At 47.5% G+C, this 14,964-nt stretch overlaps 6 protein-coding genes across 6 annotated transcripts; 2 read left to right on the plus strand and 4 right to left on the minus strand.

Moving 5' to 3' along the window:
• Positions 1–82: 82 nt before the first annotated feature.
• Positions 83–1,908, minus strand: PtA15_4A166 (uncharacterized protein; the record flags this gene model as incomplete). The annotated part of the gene is made up of 7 exons (XM_053168022.1): positions 83–229; positions 332–447; positions 545–674; positions 763–1,074; positions 1,152–1,378; positions 1,486–1,623; positions 1,887–1,908. The coding sequence occupies 7 exons, from the start codon at positions 1,906–1,908 to the stop codon at positions 83–85; spliced, it is 1,092 nt and encodes a 363-aa protein (XP_053019273.1).
• A 23-nt stretch (positions 1,909–1,931) lies between these two features.
• PtA15_4A167 (uncharacterized protein) lies at positions 1,932–6,925 on the plus strand (the record flags this gene model as incomplete). The annotated part of the gene is made up of 10 exons (XM_053168023.1): positions 1,932–1,970; positions 2,056–2,329; positions 2,409–2,668; positions 2,912–3,021; positions 3,106–3,571; positions 3,678–4,148; positions 6,380–6,477; positions 6,588–6,594; positions 6,694–6,775; positions 6,861–6,925. 10 exons carry the CDS (start codon positions 1,932–1,934, stop codon positions 6,923–6,925), a joined length of 1,872 nt encoding a protein of 623 aa, XP_053019274.1.
• Positions 6,926–7,447: 522 nt separating this feature from the next.
• PtA15_4A168 (uncharacterized protein) lies at positions 7,448–8,146 on the plus strand (the record flags this gene model as incomplete). Its single annotated transcript, XM_053168024.1, has 2 exons — positions 7,448–7,516; positions 7,649–8,146. The coding sequence occupies 2 exons, from the start codon at positions 7,448–7,450 to the stop codon at positions 8,144–8,146; spliced, it is 567 nt and encodes a 188-aa protein (XP_053019275.1).
• A 442-nt stretch (positions 8,147–8,588) lies between these two features.
• On the minus strand, positions 8,589–9,850 carry PtA15_4A169 (uncharacterized protein; the record flags this gene model as incomplete). Its single annotated transcript, XM_053168025.1, has 6 exons — positions 8,589–8,719; positions 8,796–8,892; positions 9,014–9,092; positions 9,180–9,333; positions 9,455–9,501; positions 9,582–9,850. The coding sequence occupies 6 exons, from the start codon at positions 9,848–9,850 to the stop codon at positions 8,589–8,591; spliced, it is 777 nt and encodes a 258-aa protein (XP_053019276.1).
• A 490-nt stretch (positions 9,851–10,340) lies between these two features.
• Positions 10,341–12,528, minus strand: PtA15_4A170 (uncharacterized protein; the record flags this gene model as incomplete). Its single annotated transcript, XM_053168027.1, has 6 exons — positions 10,341–10,675; positions 10,783–10,942; positions 11,046–11,628; positions 11,794–12,077; positions 12,147–12,218; positions 12,295–12,528. 6 exons carry the CDS (start codon positions 12,526–12,528, stop codon positions 10,341–10,343), a joined length of 1,668 nt encoding a protein of 555 aa, XP_053019277.1.
• Positions 12,529–13,854: 1,326 nt separating this feature from the next.
• PtA15_4A171 (uncharacterized protein) lies at positions 13,855–14,097 on the minus strand (the record flags this gene model as incomplete). The annotated part of the gene is made up of 1 exon (XM_053168028.1): positions 13,855–14,097. The coding sequence occupies one exon, from the start codon at positions 14,095–14,097 to the stop codon at positions 13,855–13,857; it is 243 nt and encodes an 80-aa protein (XP_053019278.1).
• Positions 14,098–14,964: the final 867 nt, after the last annotated feature.

A 14,964-nucleotide genomic window follows, 5' to 3' on the forward strand; every position in this document is an offset into this window, starting at 1 on the left:
TACATACATACACACATACATATATACAATGCAATGTAAACTTACTGCATCCCATTTTTCTTTTGGTGATTTATTGAGCGTCTCATCTCCGTCGGCCAGGTCGGGCAGGTTTGGCAAAGCCCGTTGATGGTTTGAGATTTGAAGCATCAGAGTTCGTCGAAGGTGAAGACAATCCGAGCTCAGACTTGATGTAATCAATGTCGACTTCCTCAGGACTTGATGTTTCAATCTGCAAACGTGTCAGGTGTCGTAAATGAACATGCTGTTAAAAATAAAAGCCAGTAGATGATAACGCTGTCGGAGAACTCTGGACTCTCTTGAGTGCACTAACCTTCTTGTCAAGTGTGAATCCATAGTCGGGCCCTTTCGATGAGACCGAGGAAGAATTACAAGAGTAAATTAACCTGGATTTTATCGGAGATTTTGATGGGCACGAATAGATGAAAACTAGTCATGTTCGACAGCGGAAGATGAAGTGTTGTTTTTTTTAGCACTGAGCTCTAATTGGACGGGGAGTGACGAAATGAAACTAGAATTTAATTACCTCGACGCTCAGAATCTCCATCGTGAAGAAACTTGTAAAACGTGTATGTTGGTTGGTCGTCAGGAAATTGTAATTGACCCGAGTGGTCATGAGGAGATACAACGATCGTTTCGGTGGGAATGTTGATAATCTGAGCGGATGTGTTGATTTTATTCCAAATCAGACGTTTTTGCAATAATTGAATATTTCGCCGGAAGCAATCAATCAAGATTACTGACGAATTGGACCATCGTAACACTGTTTTCGGCTGACCAAGAGGACAGGGCCTTTTGAGCATCCTCGTCCCATTTCAATCCCAGATTGGCATTGACAGTATTATCACCCGAGCCCCATACGTTCGAGCTTCGCAGTGTTGTGCCCATCGATGATGAATCAGCTCCTTCGGCGGCCTTGATGTCAGCTAATTCTCGTTCTCGCAAAGTCATAGGTGCTTGTGCTTTTTGTGATGCCAAGTGAGCCAAATACCCTCGTGGAGTCAAGTCATCCTTCGTAGTTGCAAACATCGATTTCTTGAAATTGGAGTCGCCAAGCTATTCAAAAAGTAACAATGACAATTTAGCCAGGTCCACCCGTCAGAAGTTGAAAAATGCAAGGGAGCAATGCGTGCCTGTCGCGAAATTGTTGCCCGAGTAGAAGCGTACAGCATTTTATCCCGTACTTTAGCTTGATCGGGTACGTATGATATAAACAGCCAGTCCTCGTCCGCGTTATCTCCAAGCCGAAACAGAACATAGGCCGGTTTGTCATCATAGAGAATGTCCGCTAGGAGTTCAAAATCTTCGACTTCAGTTTTTGATTCTGTTGGTGGTCTTACCAGACTTGGGACGAGTGTTTCTAGCGATTTTACGGATACAGAAACAAAAAGAAAACCCAATCAGTTGATCAGATCAGTATGTCGCTGGATGATACTATATGTAAATTGAAGAATCAGATGGCTCAACCATTTTCAATGTGGACCAATATCAACCTGAGAGAGCCCTTGTTCGAGACCGCGTCGACAAAGGTAGTAGAAAGTGCTTCACTGACGCCAATGCCACTCTGAGAAGCCATCCTTGCGACCTTGCCCGTTCGATTCGAAGCTGGGGAGACGAAGGCCGATGACGTCAGCCGGAACTTGGAAGGCTAACATGTCCACAACCCGACACCCGAACCACACCCGAACCACACCCGACTGCTGGGCAGTGGGCCGCAGCCGGCAACACTACATAAATACATAAGTATGTAACTTCTCTTCGCGTGCAAGTCCCCAATTAAATAAATATCAGCCATCACAGATTATTGCGGGTTCGTTGAAGCTCCGAAGAAACTTAAGAAACGCTCGCCATCCCGCCAGTAAACCAACCTTCGTGATTCAATCGAGCCATAATTTCTGAATCGGAGCAAAGAGATGTCTTATTACTATTCCAATGGGCCCATAACCACTAAGGTGCGCTCAACGAGTCATCGGTGACTGACCGATGGGAAATGACTGACGGGTACTTCGCGTCTCCTTTTCGTACAAATTTGGGTAGATTATCACAGATGAAACCTTTAGAGTACATCAAGGGTTTGACATGGCGTTGCTAGATGACATGACGATGCCTCCCTCGAATCTTCTGACTTTCGAAGTTGCGGGGCGCGAACCTTTCTTAGATTTCAAATCCACACTTGCTCGAAAGCTTGGGTACCCGCTTAACCATTTTCGTGTTTGGGTGTTGTCTGCATCGAGGCTGAGTCAAGGCTATCGTGAAGAAGTAAAGATCATCCGGGTAAGCCGAGTGGTGCCAGAGGATGACCCTGAACTAAGTGAGTCACAGAGTATAGAACAGTCATTACTGTTTAAAAGCCAGATTGAAGTTGTTGATCTTGGTACCACCTACTACAGCAATGGACAAGATTCGCAAGATGGGTTCAAATACTCCAGGTCTCATATTATATGTTGAAGTGCTCGACCCGGAACGTGAGGCACTACCTGCTGGCCCTAAGGAAAACCAACGGATGGTTTTCGTTAAGTATTTTGATGCAATAAACCAAAAATTAGACGGAGTTGGTCACTTCTATGTCAATCGGCGTGGATCAGACTTGAAAGAATTCGTCAGAACCCGCAATAACCTTCACCCAAATGCGCGCATAGATTTTTACAAGGTGTGTGTATCAACATCGTGATCTATCCAGCCGGTCACAGTCGGCTCCTACAAACTCACTTCCCATCGACCGAGGAAAACATGTGGCCCAAAACTTTGACTCTTTTTGTTCCCTTTTTCTGAGAAAAAGAAAAAAAAAAAAGAAAAAAGTTCATGGCGAATTTCCTTGGGAGTCGACTGTAATCGACATTATCTATTGCTGCACATCATATTTTTATATATTTCTTGATCCTTCGACTCGTAGGAAATAGGGCCTGGAGAGACCAATATTCGGAAGGATTTCACATCTGGCTACTCTGAGGAAGTACGCAATGGGGATATATTTTGCTTTCAAGTCGAACTTCCCGACCAAGCGTCAGTCCCGTCAATTCAATCTCCGCAATGATCTTGAATTTGATAAACATCTTTCCTCTTTTTTTGGGGCATTTTGAATCGAAGCATTGCCGAGTTGCGAAGACAGAAACTATGTGTTGATCTCGAGGAATTTTACAAATTTTTGCAAAACCGCGTGTTGATTACTTTCAAACCTCGCCATGATGCCATGGCTACGACTATCCAGTTCTCCTTAGTTTTGAGCGAGACTTTCACCTACGATCAGATGGCCCAACTAGTATCAGCAAAACTGCATCATGAACCAGAAAAACTTCGATTTACTAGCAGTCACGAAGGCAATCCCCAGACCGTAATCCTTCGGACGTCCCCCCGGAGTAACTCCTGGCGATGTTCCCCGGAAACCATAACTGTGGATAAAATGATTAGGCCACCAGGCGCCGATACGTCGAGCTACTCCAAGAGTAAACCGAATAACGTCTTGTTTTATGAACTGCTGGACCTGCCTACTGGCGAGGTTCATCGTAAGCGTATGGTGACAGTAACGTGGACTGGTGCTCAAAACCGGGAAGAGGTGGGTTTCAAGTACTCTCAATCTTCATTTGGCTAGAAACGGCGTTCCACCTTACAAACCCGATTCCTGGGAATCTGATGGCTTCATGTAAATCGGTCTACTTCAGGGGAAATATTCGATGTTGATGCCGACGACTTGTTCGATGCATGAAGTAGCCAATAAACTTTCGACAATGGTCCAATTTTCAAAAAACTCTTCCCGAAAGATCAGGCTCTTCACGATTCAAGATGGCAAGGTTCAAACACCGTTTACAGGTGAAGAGCTTCTGTGGACCGTACTCGATGTCGAGAACATTTATGCTGCAGAAGCCAGTACGATGACGATGAAACAGTACGACCCCTCAGCGATGCTCAAGATGCTTCAATTTGTTGTCAAGCTAAAAGTGGATGGAAGCAACTACCAACAGTGGCTAAAGGCGTTGGAGAGTGTTTTAGGAATGGCTACGGGGAAGGCAGGAATTCTGACTTTGCCGGGACACACGCTAAGCCCTTCAGAAGACCTCATGATCAAACAAGCGATCATGGCTTCAGTGGACGATGCACTCGTGTTAACAGTTCTTGAAGCTGAATCTGGAATGGTGGCTTTCGCTGAGATTCAGAAGCGCTACACATTAAAGAGTCGAAGTGGCCACATCAGGCTAATGAAAGAGATCTTGAAGACGAAATTTGACTTGCACGACCGAACGGCGGAGGTTGACGCCCATTTCCGCAAGATCGATCATCTGGCCGAGACGCTTTTTGATTCCGGTTTCCAGCTCACCCGGGAATCTTTCAAAGGTCTCCTCTTCCACCTTTCCTTGCCCGAACTTGATATGCCACCTTTTCTGAACATCTGCAAAAGGATCGACGCCCAGCCCGGAGGTGCGACCACAGTTTCAAATAAACAATTGGTCAAAATCGCACAGACCGAGCTAGCTCAATTTCGTCAGCGTCGCCAGAATACTTCGATCGGACCGAGTAAAAAATGTGCGGTTCGAGCGCGGCGAAATTCAATGTAACGACCAATGATTTTGCAAGGGATCGATTAAAGCTCCGAACGAACAGAGTCAGACCCAAAAGGAAAATCCACCTGGGCCCAGGGCTGCGATCTGGCTAGAAACGCTACGAAGGAGGATGTTCATAAGACTTTGATGAGTTGATCCAAATTGGTCTGCTACCTTCCAAATTTATTTCCAATTCTAATTGTATGAACTCAAGATGAACATTTGTAAAATCTGTCAAGTGCACCTTCTCAATGCCTGCAATGAGATACCCAGCTGGCACTGACATATTCTGATGTGAGCTTGCGGTTAGAGATGGCTCCGTCACACCCGGGTACCCGCGCGGGTGCGGGTACCCGCGGCCTGTTTTGACTGGATCCTGACATCGTACCCGCATCCGCACTCGTTGGCGGGTACCCGCCGGCCTGGGCGGGTACCCGCGCGGATACCCGCGGATACCCGCTCTTTGAAACTCATCTCGGCGACCGGAAGGGGCCCCTTTCGGTCGAAGAGGGATGACCTCGGCGACCAAAAGGAAGCCGTTCTGGTTGCAATAAGACCTCTGCGACCAGGAGGTTTTCTTCTGTTCGCCGAGGTAACTTTGACGACCAGGAGGTTTCCTTCTGGTCGCCGAGGTAACTTCAGCGATCAGGAGGTTGTCTTCTGGTCGCCGAGGTAACCTCAGCGACCAAGAGGTTGCCTTCTGGTCGGCGAGGTAACCTCTGCGACCAGGAGGTTACCTGCTGGTCGCGCGCTAAGGTTATTTAACCTCTGCGACCAGGACTATTTCCTCTTGGTCGCCGAGGTTTTACAAACTTCGTGACCAAGATAGTATCCTCCTGGTCGCCGAGGTTTTGTAACCTCTGCGACCGGGAGGATTTTTTCCTTCTGGTCGCCGAGATACAGCCCCGGTGACCGGAAGGAATCCCTCCTGGTAGATGAGGTTGTGTGTCCTCGGCGACCAGGTGGGTTTTCTGGCTGCCAAGGCTGTAAAACCTTGGCAACCGGAAGTGATCAGGCCTTCCGGTTGAAGGGATCAGGCCTTCCGGTTGAAGCGGTGGGCGGGTGCGGGCGGGTGTGGGTTGAATTATCCGGGTACCCGCCCACTTTTTCCCGGAATCTCGCACCCGCACCCGCACCCGCTGGCGGGTACCCGCCGGCCGTGGCGGGTACCCGCCAGCGGATAGCAGGTACCCGCAACGGGTTCGCCGGCGGTTGTGTGACAAGTTTCTTGCAGTGGCAAAGAATTGTAGTTTAGCCCCGTTTGGATGCATCATAATTGTAGGTGTTATGTTGCACAAATCATTAAAGAAATGAAAAAATATTCAAAATTTGGTACCCAACTTTGTCAGGCAAGGCGAACAACTGCTCTACTCAATATTTCCATCAGATTCAAAAATTTAGCCTATCTTCAGTGCCACAATAGCAATATTGCACTCTTGACCAATATAAAGTGTACTGTTGCTTTGATGATGCTGAAGATGGTCAAATTATTTCAATCTGATAAAAATATTGAGTGGATCAGGTCTGACAGATCACATTTCTAATAGTTTGTTTTGTTTTGTATTTAATGATTTGTTATAACACCTACAGTTATGAATCATGATGTGTCCAAATGGGGCATAAAATATGTAAATATTTATTCTTACTTGCTATGTGCCCCAGGAGACTATTGGCTTCTTCTCTGCCTCTCCAGAACCCTGGTGTTTGGAAGCGTATCTTGTTTGTTTAACACGAAGAAGGAAACTATCAGGTTTGGGGTTTGCGGTCTGCCTGTGCCAGGGTGTGCTTGGTGGTATGACGTACATCCAAACTTTAACGGGACGCAGCAGCTGCCGATTCCATTGTTTCTCTCGACTCCACCCTCGACGAATTTCCCGACAATGTCCAAGCGCCTCACGATTCGATTGAGCTACGATATCGTAAGGTTAGTCACCATCCCCCCAGACTTTACCCGAGTGGAAATAACAGACGGTGGAAGTCTTAAGGGCGTGTGCTGAAACTTCTCGCGCTGTTTGATTCTGCTTTTTGGCCCAGTCCCTGGGTAAGTTATTCCTCATCACTGTAATGTCCCTATCTCGATTCCCAGCATCTGGTTTACCTTCTTTCATCATCCTTTTGATTTTTTCCAACCGGAAAACAGAGTTACTTTGCCTATGTCGTCTTGAAGCGTTATCGGCCAATATGGGATTTCGATCTCATTCTTAATCCAGTTTACCTGGGCGGTACGGTTTTCCCATCTCTTCGAACCCACTAGCTTCTCACTGACCTTCGTTTTCGCTAAACTTGTGCACATGTATGCATTCACAGGCGTCATGAAAGGCAGCAAAAATACGCCCCCATTCGCCGCACCCAATAAACGTGAACATTATTAGATGCGTATAACATCCTACATGTTAAGACGAATCCTCAGGGAGAAATTAATAATTTGGGCTCCAAACCTCTCCTTTAGTTAAGAAAATGGTACACACTCGAATCTACTTCTTTTTTTCTTCGACTCAAAAGTTCTGGAACCAGTCCAAGTCAATGAACTGTGGTCATCAACAAGCAAAGAACTAATATGCCATCTTTCCCATATTTCTAATCTTGATCATCATTTATTTCCCGAAAAAACGCCGATCATAGAATGAAGAGATTCCATTAGTAAGTAATCCCCCATCCCTGTCGCTACAATGTCCGATCAGACATAAGATGTAAACTGACCAAGCTCATTGGACTCGGAAAAAGATGTCCAAATTTCTTGGAGGTATGCAGGCCCAACACTCTCGGATAGACATCCAAGCTTGACCATCAAAAGTCGCATTGAATCTGAAGATAGTTTTCGTTTTTGATCGGGAAAACCCGTAGTTAAATGCGCTGTTCCTCGTGGTCCTTTTCCATTCAATACTCTACCGATCATGCGCTTCTTGAAGGTCGTTCAAGAGAAAGCTCCGGATCGATTGGAGGCTTCTACGGATAAACTATATGTCAGTTACCCCCCTTCTCTTCCTTCCTTCCGTCATTACTGTCTTGGTTTTGGATCCCATTAGAGGCATTGTTGAGAAGAATACGACAATGGATCCTCATGAATGTTCATCTCTAATCAACAAAATCATCAGGAAGTGGTTTTCGAGAATAAAGTCGAAGTCTCTGACAATATCGCCGGAGTCCTGGGATCTTTATCGCCGGCGCCGTTCGAGGCATCAGCGCTGGAAGAGTATGTGCGCCTATCGAGCAGCACAGAGACGAAGGAGAGGGTGAAGCAGGACGCCGAGCGCCTGGTGGCTGAGGGCGCTTTCGGATTCCCGTGGCTTGAAGTCTGCAAGCCCGACGGCCAACGACTGACCATATTTGGCTCGGACAGATTCGAGTTCTTGGCGGATTGGTGGGCCACTTCGTTTCCCTTTTTCCAACAACTATCGTGTCTTGTCCATCTGGAGATCACTGATAGTAATTGGCAACCCTTCTACCTTAATCATCCATCCGCCGGCTCACCAAAATATTCATTGGTTCAACTGATCAAGGCTTGGTCAAGAATGGAAAGGGCCCAATCCATCTGTGGTGCCTCCAAAAAGCCGTCTCTAGTGTATTTGTCTCATTCATGGCCGGCGATATAGCTCGCAGGATGTGCTTCATTGTATCAATAAGAATATGTGTAGACCAACATGCAGAGCCACGTATCTTCTTGATCTCTGCCCAACTTGTATTTCCATGGATTTGCTTATAGAGAATGAACCTGCTAAATTTGGCATGCCCTTTGACCTACATCATCACATCTTCAGCACTCTACTTCCTAAGCGCAAAAACTCATGCGCATACAAACTGGCATTTCCTGCTGTTGGTAAAATAGCCATTTTGCTGGCTGTATGAAGAAGCATTTGAATCTGATGGTTTGATGGCAATGACATTAACGCGTCCTTCAGCACATCTGTCTTTTGGCAAACCTATCTACAACTCTACTTGGTTAATACAACAATTGAACAAAGCAGGAGTAATACAGCAAAACAATCGAATTACATCTACCTCTCTTGAGTATTGTTTCTCTTTGGGTGCGAATTTTCACTGCATAGCGATGCCCAAGGCAAGATGCATGAGTCGAGCATCCACCACGTAGCCCTTTTTCTGGTTGTACTGTTGCAAAGTTTTATAGAGATCTTTGAGAGCTACGAGTTCGACTTTGATATGTTCGCCTTGTGTGTTGGAACAGTTTTGAATTATGGTCAGTCAATGGTATCGATCATGGATTCTATGCTCACAGTCACTTACCTTGTTCTTGTTGAGGCTCCGGCACCAAATCGGCTCGGTCTAAGGAGACAGACACTTTGGCTAAGACCATGTTGGCCGAGCTCATCCCGGGGTCATTCTGTGCACAAAAGGAAAGAAGAAAAGACACACCAAGACGTCGGTCCCAGAATTAAATTACCCGGTCTACTGAATGTTTAGAGTATTTCTAGGGAGAAGATGGAAGGGCCAGATCGACTGACCACAAGAATCTCGCTGATCTCTTCGACTTTAGCCTGGCCGCCATTAGGCCCGTTGCCGTATCCGGTTTCCTCAAGCAATCTACCCATAGGGATTCTTGACTAGATGAGCGGTTTTAAAAAGAAGCGGGAAAGTTGCTATTTTTGATTGGAAGATGATGGGACCCACTCTCGTAAAGCAGCTGTCTCGGCATTCTCACCCTCGTCGATTAACCCGGCCGGCAGCTCGACTACGATCTTGTTAACCGGTGGTCTGAACTGGAAAACGAGGATGGTCGAGGGCGGCTGTTGGGGCCTGGATACGACGGCGAAGATTGCCACCGCTTCAATCCGAACACCATACCCATCGTCAATCGCTTATCACGCGTTGATGCACGCTCTGCCGTCTTTTGTCATCATGGCTCGGCCTATACTAGGACAGAGATAATGATTCATGCAACCTACCATCTGGCTTGTCGCTCGATGATTCTCCGGCCGTCTTGCGATAAGAACTGTCCCAGGGGATCGAGGATTTGTCTTTAGACGATGACTGGGATGGATGGAATGAAGCGAGTGCAGAGCGGGAACATACGCTTCCCACTTGCGTTCCTTGCCCGTCTCGTCGACCCAATCGATCGATGTAAGTCCAAGCCATTTAGCCTGGGAGCTTTCCAAGGGCTGTGAGGTCTTGACCGTAGCCGAGCCGAGCTCGAAGGAAGGCCGCTTCTTGTTGTGAGTCGAGTCAGACATGTTCTTGAGCCGGGAGGGTGTGTTTCTCGGAATCCAGCTGCGACTGAACGTCGGTCGACGACCGCCCGGGCGCAGGCCGGAGACAACCGGCGAGATGATCGATCGCATCATGGCCGTTCATTCATCAGCTACATAATGCCCACCAAACATCACATGGATCTTAGACCAGGAAGCACGCTGGGGCCAGATAGGTGTTGTTGGACGAACCTCAGCCAAATGACACTGTTGTGCTCTTGCACAGGATGCTCTGAAAGAGGAAATTATAAAACAAAGCATGTTACAGCAGTAGATTAGAATTGGGATATAACTCGCTAGGCGGGCGAGTTGACAGGCGTGGGCGTCTTCTAATGGTTAGGAAATCTCGTTGTGGTTCTCACAATCCCGTGAAAATGTCGGTTCGATTCCGGCCGCCCACATCTACTGACTGTTGCACACTACCTTGTGCCAACTTTTTTCTCCTGCCATTCTTGATTCACTGGAAGGTCCAGTTACCCATCTGCCTCGTCATCTTTTGGCATGATTCTTCATTCATCAACTGGATCATGGGTAAATAAATGAGAGGCCAAAAATGTATTGCGCGAGAGGGAGAGAACAGTATGTATCACAACATGTTGCGAATCAAACGAGTGAAGAACTTGACGAAGATACCGACATGAGCCTCTTTCTGATCATTAGGCTGGACATGGCCTTTGAGAAGGCTCAATTCGTCGACGAGCTGACTGGAAAGCGAGCCGTCTTCGGGCTTGCTCTTGTCGTCTTCGGGCTGCCCAGGAATGGCACGAGGGAGGTCCCTGTCGAGCATGATGAATAGGTTGCATTCGAGGTCTCTTTCCGCCGACCGGCGGCCAAAGTTCGATGACCCGATACTTGTCACTAAACACCGCTCCTCTTCTCCTTCCCTGCTGACATTTCTAACAAATCGGTTGATCCATAGCCCTATTCATTTATCCCACAACAGTTAAATAAAAACCAACGTAAATATGCATGTCCCCATATATTTCTATGTTCTTTCTCTTCTTCTGTCAAGTGAAGAGGGTACTGACCCTTGGCATGATATGTCCATCCAGCTCGATTCCATTGTCGAATTATGATCTGATTTTGTTTGGCAGATTTACGGACCTCGTTTCGAAACAGGTTTTCTAAATAGCTATATGCCGAAGGGATATACTTCGAAACCCCGTTGGATTGATAAAATCCATTTGCCTTGTCGTTTGTTAAAACAAAAAAGGGGGTTTTCTCATCAATGTGTTTTATTGTTTGATTGAGTTTTGCGACACAAAAAAAAATAGGATGAGAGATGACTCACTTGGGGCGATGCGGTAATGATCTCTACATGGGCATTCGAAGATAACATCTGACTTTTGTATTCTCTCAAAAGACTAAAATAACCACTAGTCCAATTCAAGACGGTTTTCTCGTGGACAAGTGAATGATGCTCGGGAGTCGAAGACAGCTGGTCGACAAAGTCGATTAGTTTGGGGATCATCAGGGCGGTTTCGTGGCGGATCTTGAAAGGGCTCATTTGGAGGGTAGGGAAGATGGAGACGTGGGGCTGTGTGTGGTCAGCCTGCTCGGTGCTCTGAGCTATTAGTAACAACTTCTGCCGCCATCGGTCGGTGAATCCAGAGTACATCTGATGGGCGATCTTCTTGAACTCTCGGGACGCTCGTCTAGAGTCGATCGGCGGCCGACTCGCGTTCGTCTCCGGCCACACGATCCTCAAGCCGTCTGGCCGCCCATCTTCCGCCAGTTCATCCGCCTCCAATCGGTAGGAGATCGAGCTCGTCAGCTCGATCAATTCGGAGAGATATTCGCTCAGCTCGTCTTGCTCGCTCAGCTTAACATATCGGTCCTGTCGATTCGTAAAATAATCGGAACTCAGGTTGGCCCTGGAGATAGAAAATGAAAGATGTATGTCAGCTACCGAGCAGAAATCGTCAACGGCATCTTATACTTTTTCATCTCTATGGTACATGGTATCAAACCAGGCAGAGGGAAAAAAAATGTTTGAATAGAAGGAGCGTGTGATGTTGTGGGTGATAATGTCTCCCTACCCACTCATGATTATGTCTCGATCAGCGCCATAGATCTTCATATGCTGGAGCCCAAAGCCCTCGTCGAATCTCCGGGGCACGATTTGTTTGAGGATTCCACAGAGTTCGGAAGTGTGGAATAAACGGATATCCACTTGGTTTGGGAAGCGTGCCTTCAGCGTCCGTAATAGACTCGCTGAACACTCTTGCCTCCGAGCGTATTCCCGCGTCGAGCGCAAATAATCCACCAGGATCGTCAGTTTCAAGTCTTTGCTGCTTTCTAATGCATTTCCTAAGGCTTTGATCTTAATTTATGAACACTTTGGTCAATCTCATCTCTATTCTCTTCTGGAATTATTCAGTCGGCGACTTACCAAGTTCGTCTCTTCCTTTCCAAAGTACAGACTAGCGATAAATATCCTCTTTTGAGCCCTGCCGATGAGATTCTAGAGGAGGTCCAAGCGCCAAAGTTAGCTCGACTTGTCCTACATCAGCTCAGAAGAGAAAGAATAGTATATATACCAATAGTTCGAGGTAGAAATGCGAAGGTTCTTTGAGGACTTTGATTGACTTTCCAGGGGATCTGAAGTGAGGCAGATGAGCCGACAAGTCGTTGACGAGACGGTCGAGGGCCCGGTGCTGGGTCTCTGGGAGATGAGTGTTGTAGTTTCGTTTCTTGGGGCTCAGACTGGTCTTCCTCGGCAGTATTCGGTTGAGTCGGGTCGGATTGGTGGGTTTGAGTTGATGCAGCCTCATTTCCTCGATGGCTCGTGGTGGTTCGTCTCAGCTTCTCCAGCCTCGGCCTCTGCGCCGGTCGGCAGGCCCGGCGACTCCGGAATGCTGCACTCGGAAGAAATCCTCAAGGGACTCACGCTGCCTTCAATCGGCCAAGCAAGCAGACTTTCCTCATCCTCATTCTAGCACCAAAGATGCTTGAAGAGCCGTGAAGTTGGAAAGCAAGCGTGTCCGTTTTTATCTCTGCCACATCTGATTCCTCTCTGCATCGACAATTTCTACCACACCTGAAAAAAGAAACAAAAAAATCGGAGGGGAAGGCCTATTGAAGCATCAGCACTCCAAAACAGATGAGCCGTCGGAGGGGCCGAGCTATCATTCCACCTCTACGCTTGAGAAAGTGTTTTGACCCTAAATCCGCTCATCATTTGACAAATCCATTCTAGCAAAATCAGACCTGCACACTACATTTCACAGGTAGATAACACAACTTTGATGCAAGAGCTCTATGTAGCTTGGCAGGTTCATCCCCGGCCTCCGGCCTGACAGAAAGTTCATCCACGGCATCTGGCCTGGAACAAAGTTCATCCAAGGGGCCTCTGGCCTGGATGAACCGGGCAACACGTCCATACAACTGGCGCGGTAAGGGAGTTCGGCATCCGCACAACATTTATGCTCATCTCCCTTCCGCCGGCGAGACTACCACCGAGGTTCATGTTTAGTAACTTATAGCCCTAGGCGGAAAAGCGGGTCAACATTCATAGGTCACTGGTTCGTCCTAGTAAGCACGTCGACGTGGCCGTTGCCCAACCTGTCAAGGATGCCGGGAGTCTGAATTGTGCTATCGAGGGGGGCCTTGGGAGGCCTTTTTACCGAACTTAACAAAGTCCCTCGCTGCTGCGGGCTTGGGACTCGCGAAGCGAGCCTCCGACAGCCCTCGGCAGGAGGCGAGTCCCAAGCCCGCAGCAGCGAGGGACTTTGTCGAAGCGAGCCTCCGACAGCCCTCGGCAGGAGGGACTTATACCGTACCTCCCCTTTCTGGCGCACGGAGAATGCAATTTTCACCCCACTTTTCACTTTTCCTCTTGTACCTCCCTCATTCCATGATAGACTTGTTTTTTTTTTTGCTCCAGATCAGCTCAACATGCTACTGCTGAGGCTTCTATTTTTTTTTCTTTATGTACTGATACATGTATGTCCTGAGAAATTACACAAGACAAATAAACCTCAAGTCTGTTACCGAGTCTGCAACCCAGAATTGCAGAAATTAATCACAGAATGAGAGCACGGACTCTCTGTTTAATACATAGCGTGTTTCACACGCAACTAGCTTGAGGATGGTGCTCCCTAGTGACTAGGTAGCTCAGTGGCGCGTTCGGCTGATAGTAAACCACCAAATCGGCCTTCGGGGGATACCCACAGCGCTCGGCGAGTTTTGACGTCCGCATCATCGTTGTTGAGAAATGCACTCAAAAATTTCTTCGGTGTTAGATTGAGTGAATTCATAATTTTGATTATGTGAAGAACTTTCTGATGTTCAAAATGTAGCTCGGTAGGAATACGGTCGGGATTGGGCGCTGGTTCAGTCATGGCTGGGAGTTGGTATACTTCGGAAATTGGTGTTGCCGGATTGTTGAGAGTGATCGGTTGGATGAAATTTTTGAGTGTGTATACACGGGCTTTGTCATTCATGCGGCCGTGAAAATGAACTGTAAGTCGAAAAAAAAAGTGTATGTATATCCGTGTGAGCACAGACCTTCTCTGTTACTCGACTTCAGTAAACTCCAAGGTTTGCTCGACTTTGATAATTTTTTTAACCTTCAAGAAAGGGTGCAACTTAGCTTAGATTGTGTGGGATGATGCGCAAGATGCAAGGCTTTGTGCCAAGCCAATTTTTAAGTTCTAATGTTGTGAGTGCAAGAAACTGTGTTGGTTTGAAGAAACCACCCAGCCAAACTCAGATTCTAGGCTCTGCGAAAGGGGGTGATAGCGCGCAAGTCCCTCCTGCCGAGGGCTATCGGAGGCTTGCTTCGCAAGACCAGACGCCCGCAGCAGCGAGGGACTTGGGTTAAGTTCGCCTTTTTACTTACGACTACTGCGGCCACCGAATCTATCCCTGTTTGGCGTCCCGAGGAGGCCACGATCGCGACAGGCCCCGCAAATATTGGTACCCTGGACAAGAGGGGTCTCAGCAATGAATGACTGCACGTTCGCAGTGCGCAATCGAGCCCTTCAAATTCTTACTGAAACTGGACCCAGAAACAATAAATTCAACTGGCAGCGCTTTCAGTCGTGGCTACGGTCTTCACTCGCCCAAAAAGCAGTATGCATGTCGCGTAGTATTGCTTCAGCAATTCTAGCGCGTACTCATGTAGGGCTGTGTCGGTATAAGCTCAAAGCTGTTTAAGTATACCTCATCGGTTGTACCATAGGTTTACTCGCTGCCTGCAGTGGCAG

The sequence above is a fragment of the Puccinia triticina genome, chromosome 4A (genome assembly GCF_026914185.1).
Source record: "Puccinia triticina chromosome 4A, complete sequence".
NCBI classification, from domain to species: domain Eukaryota; kingdom Fungi; phylum Basidiomycota; class Pucciniomycetes; order Pucciniales; family Pucciniaceae; genus Puccinia; species Puccinia triticina.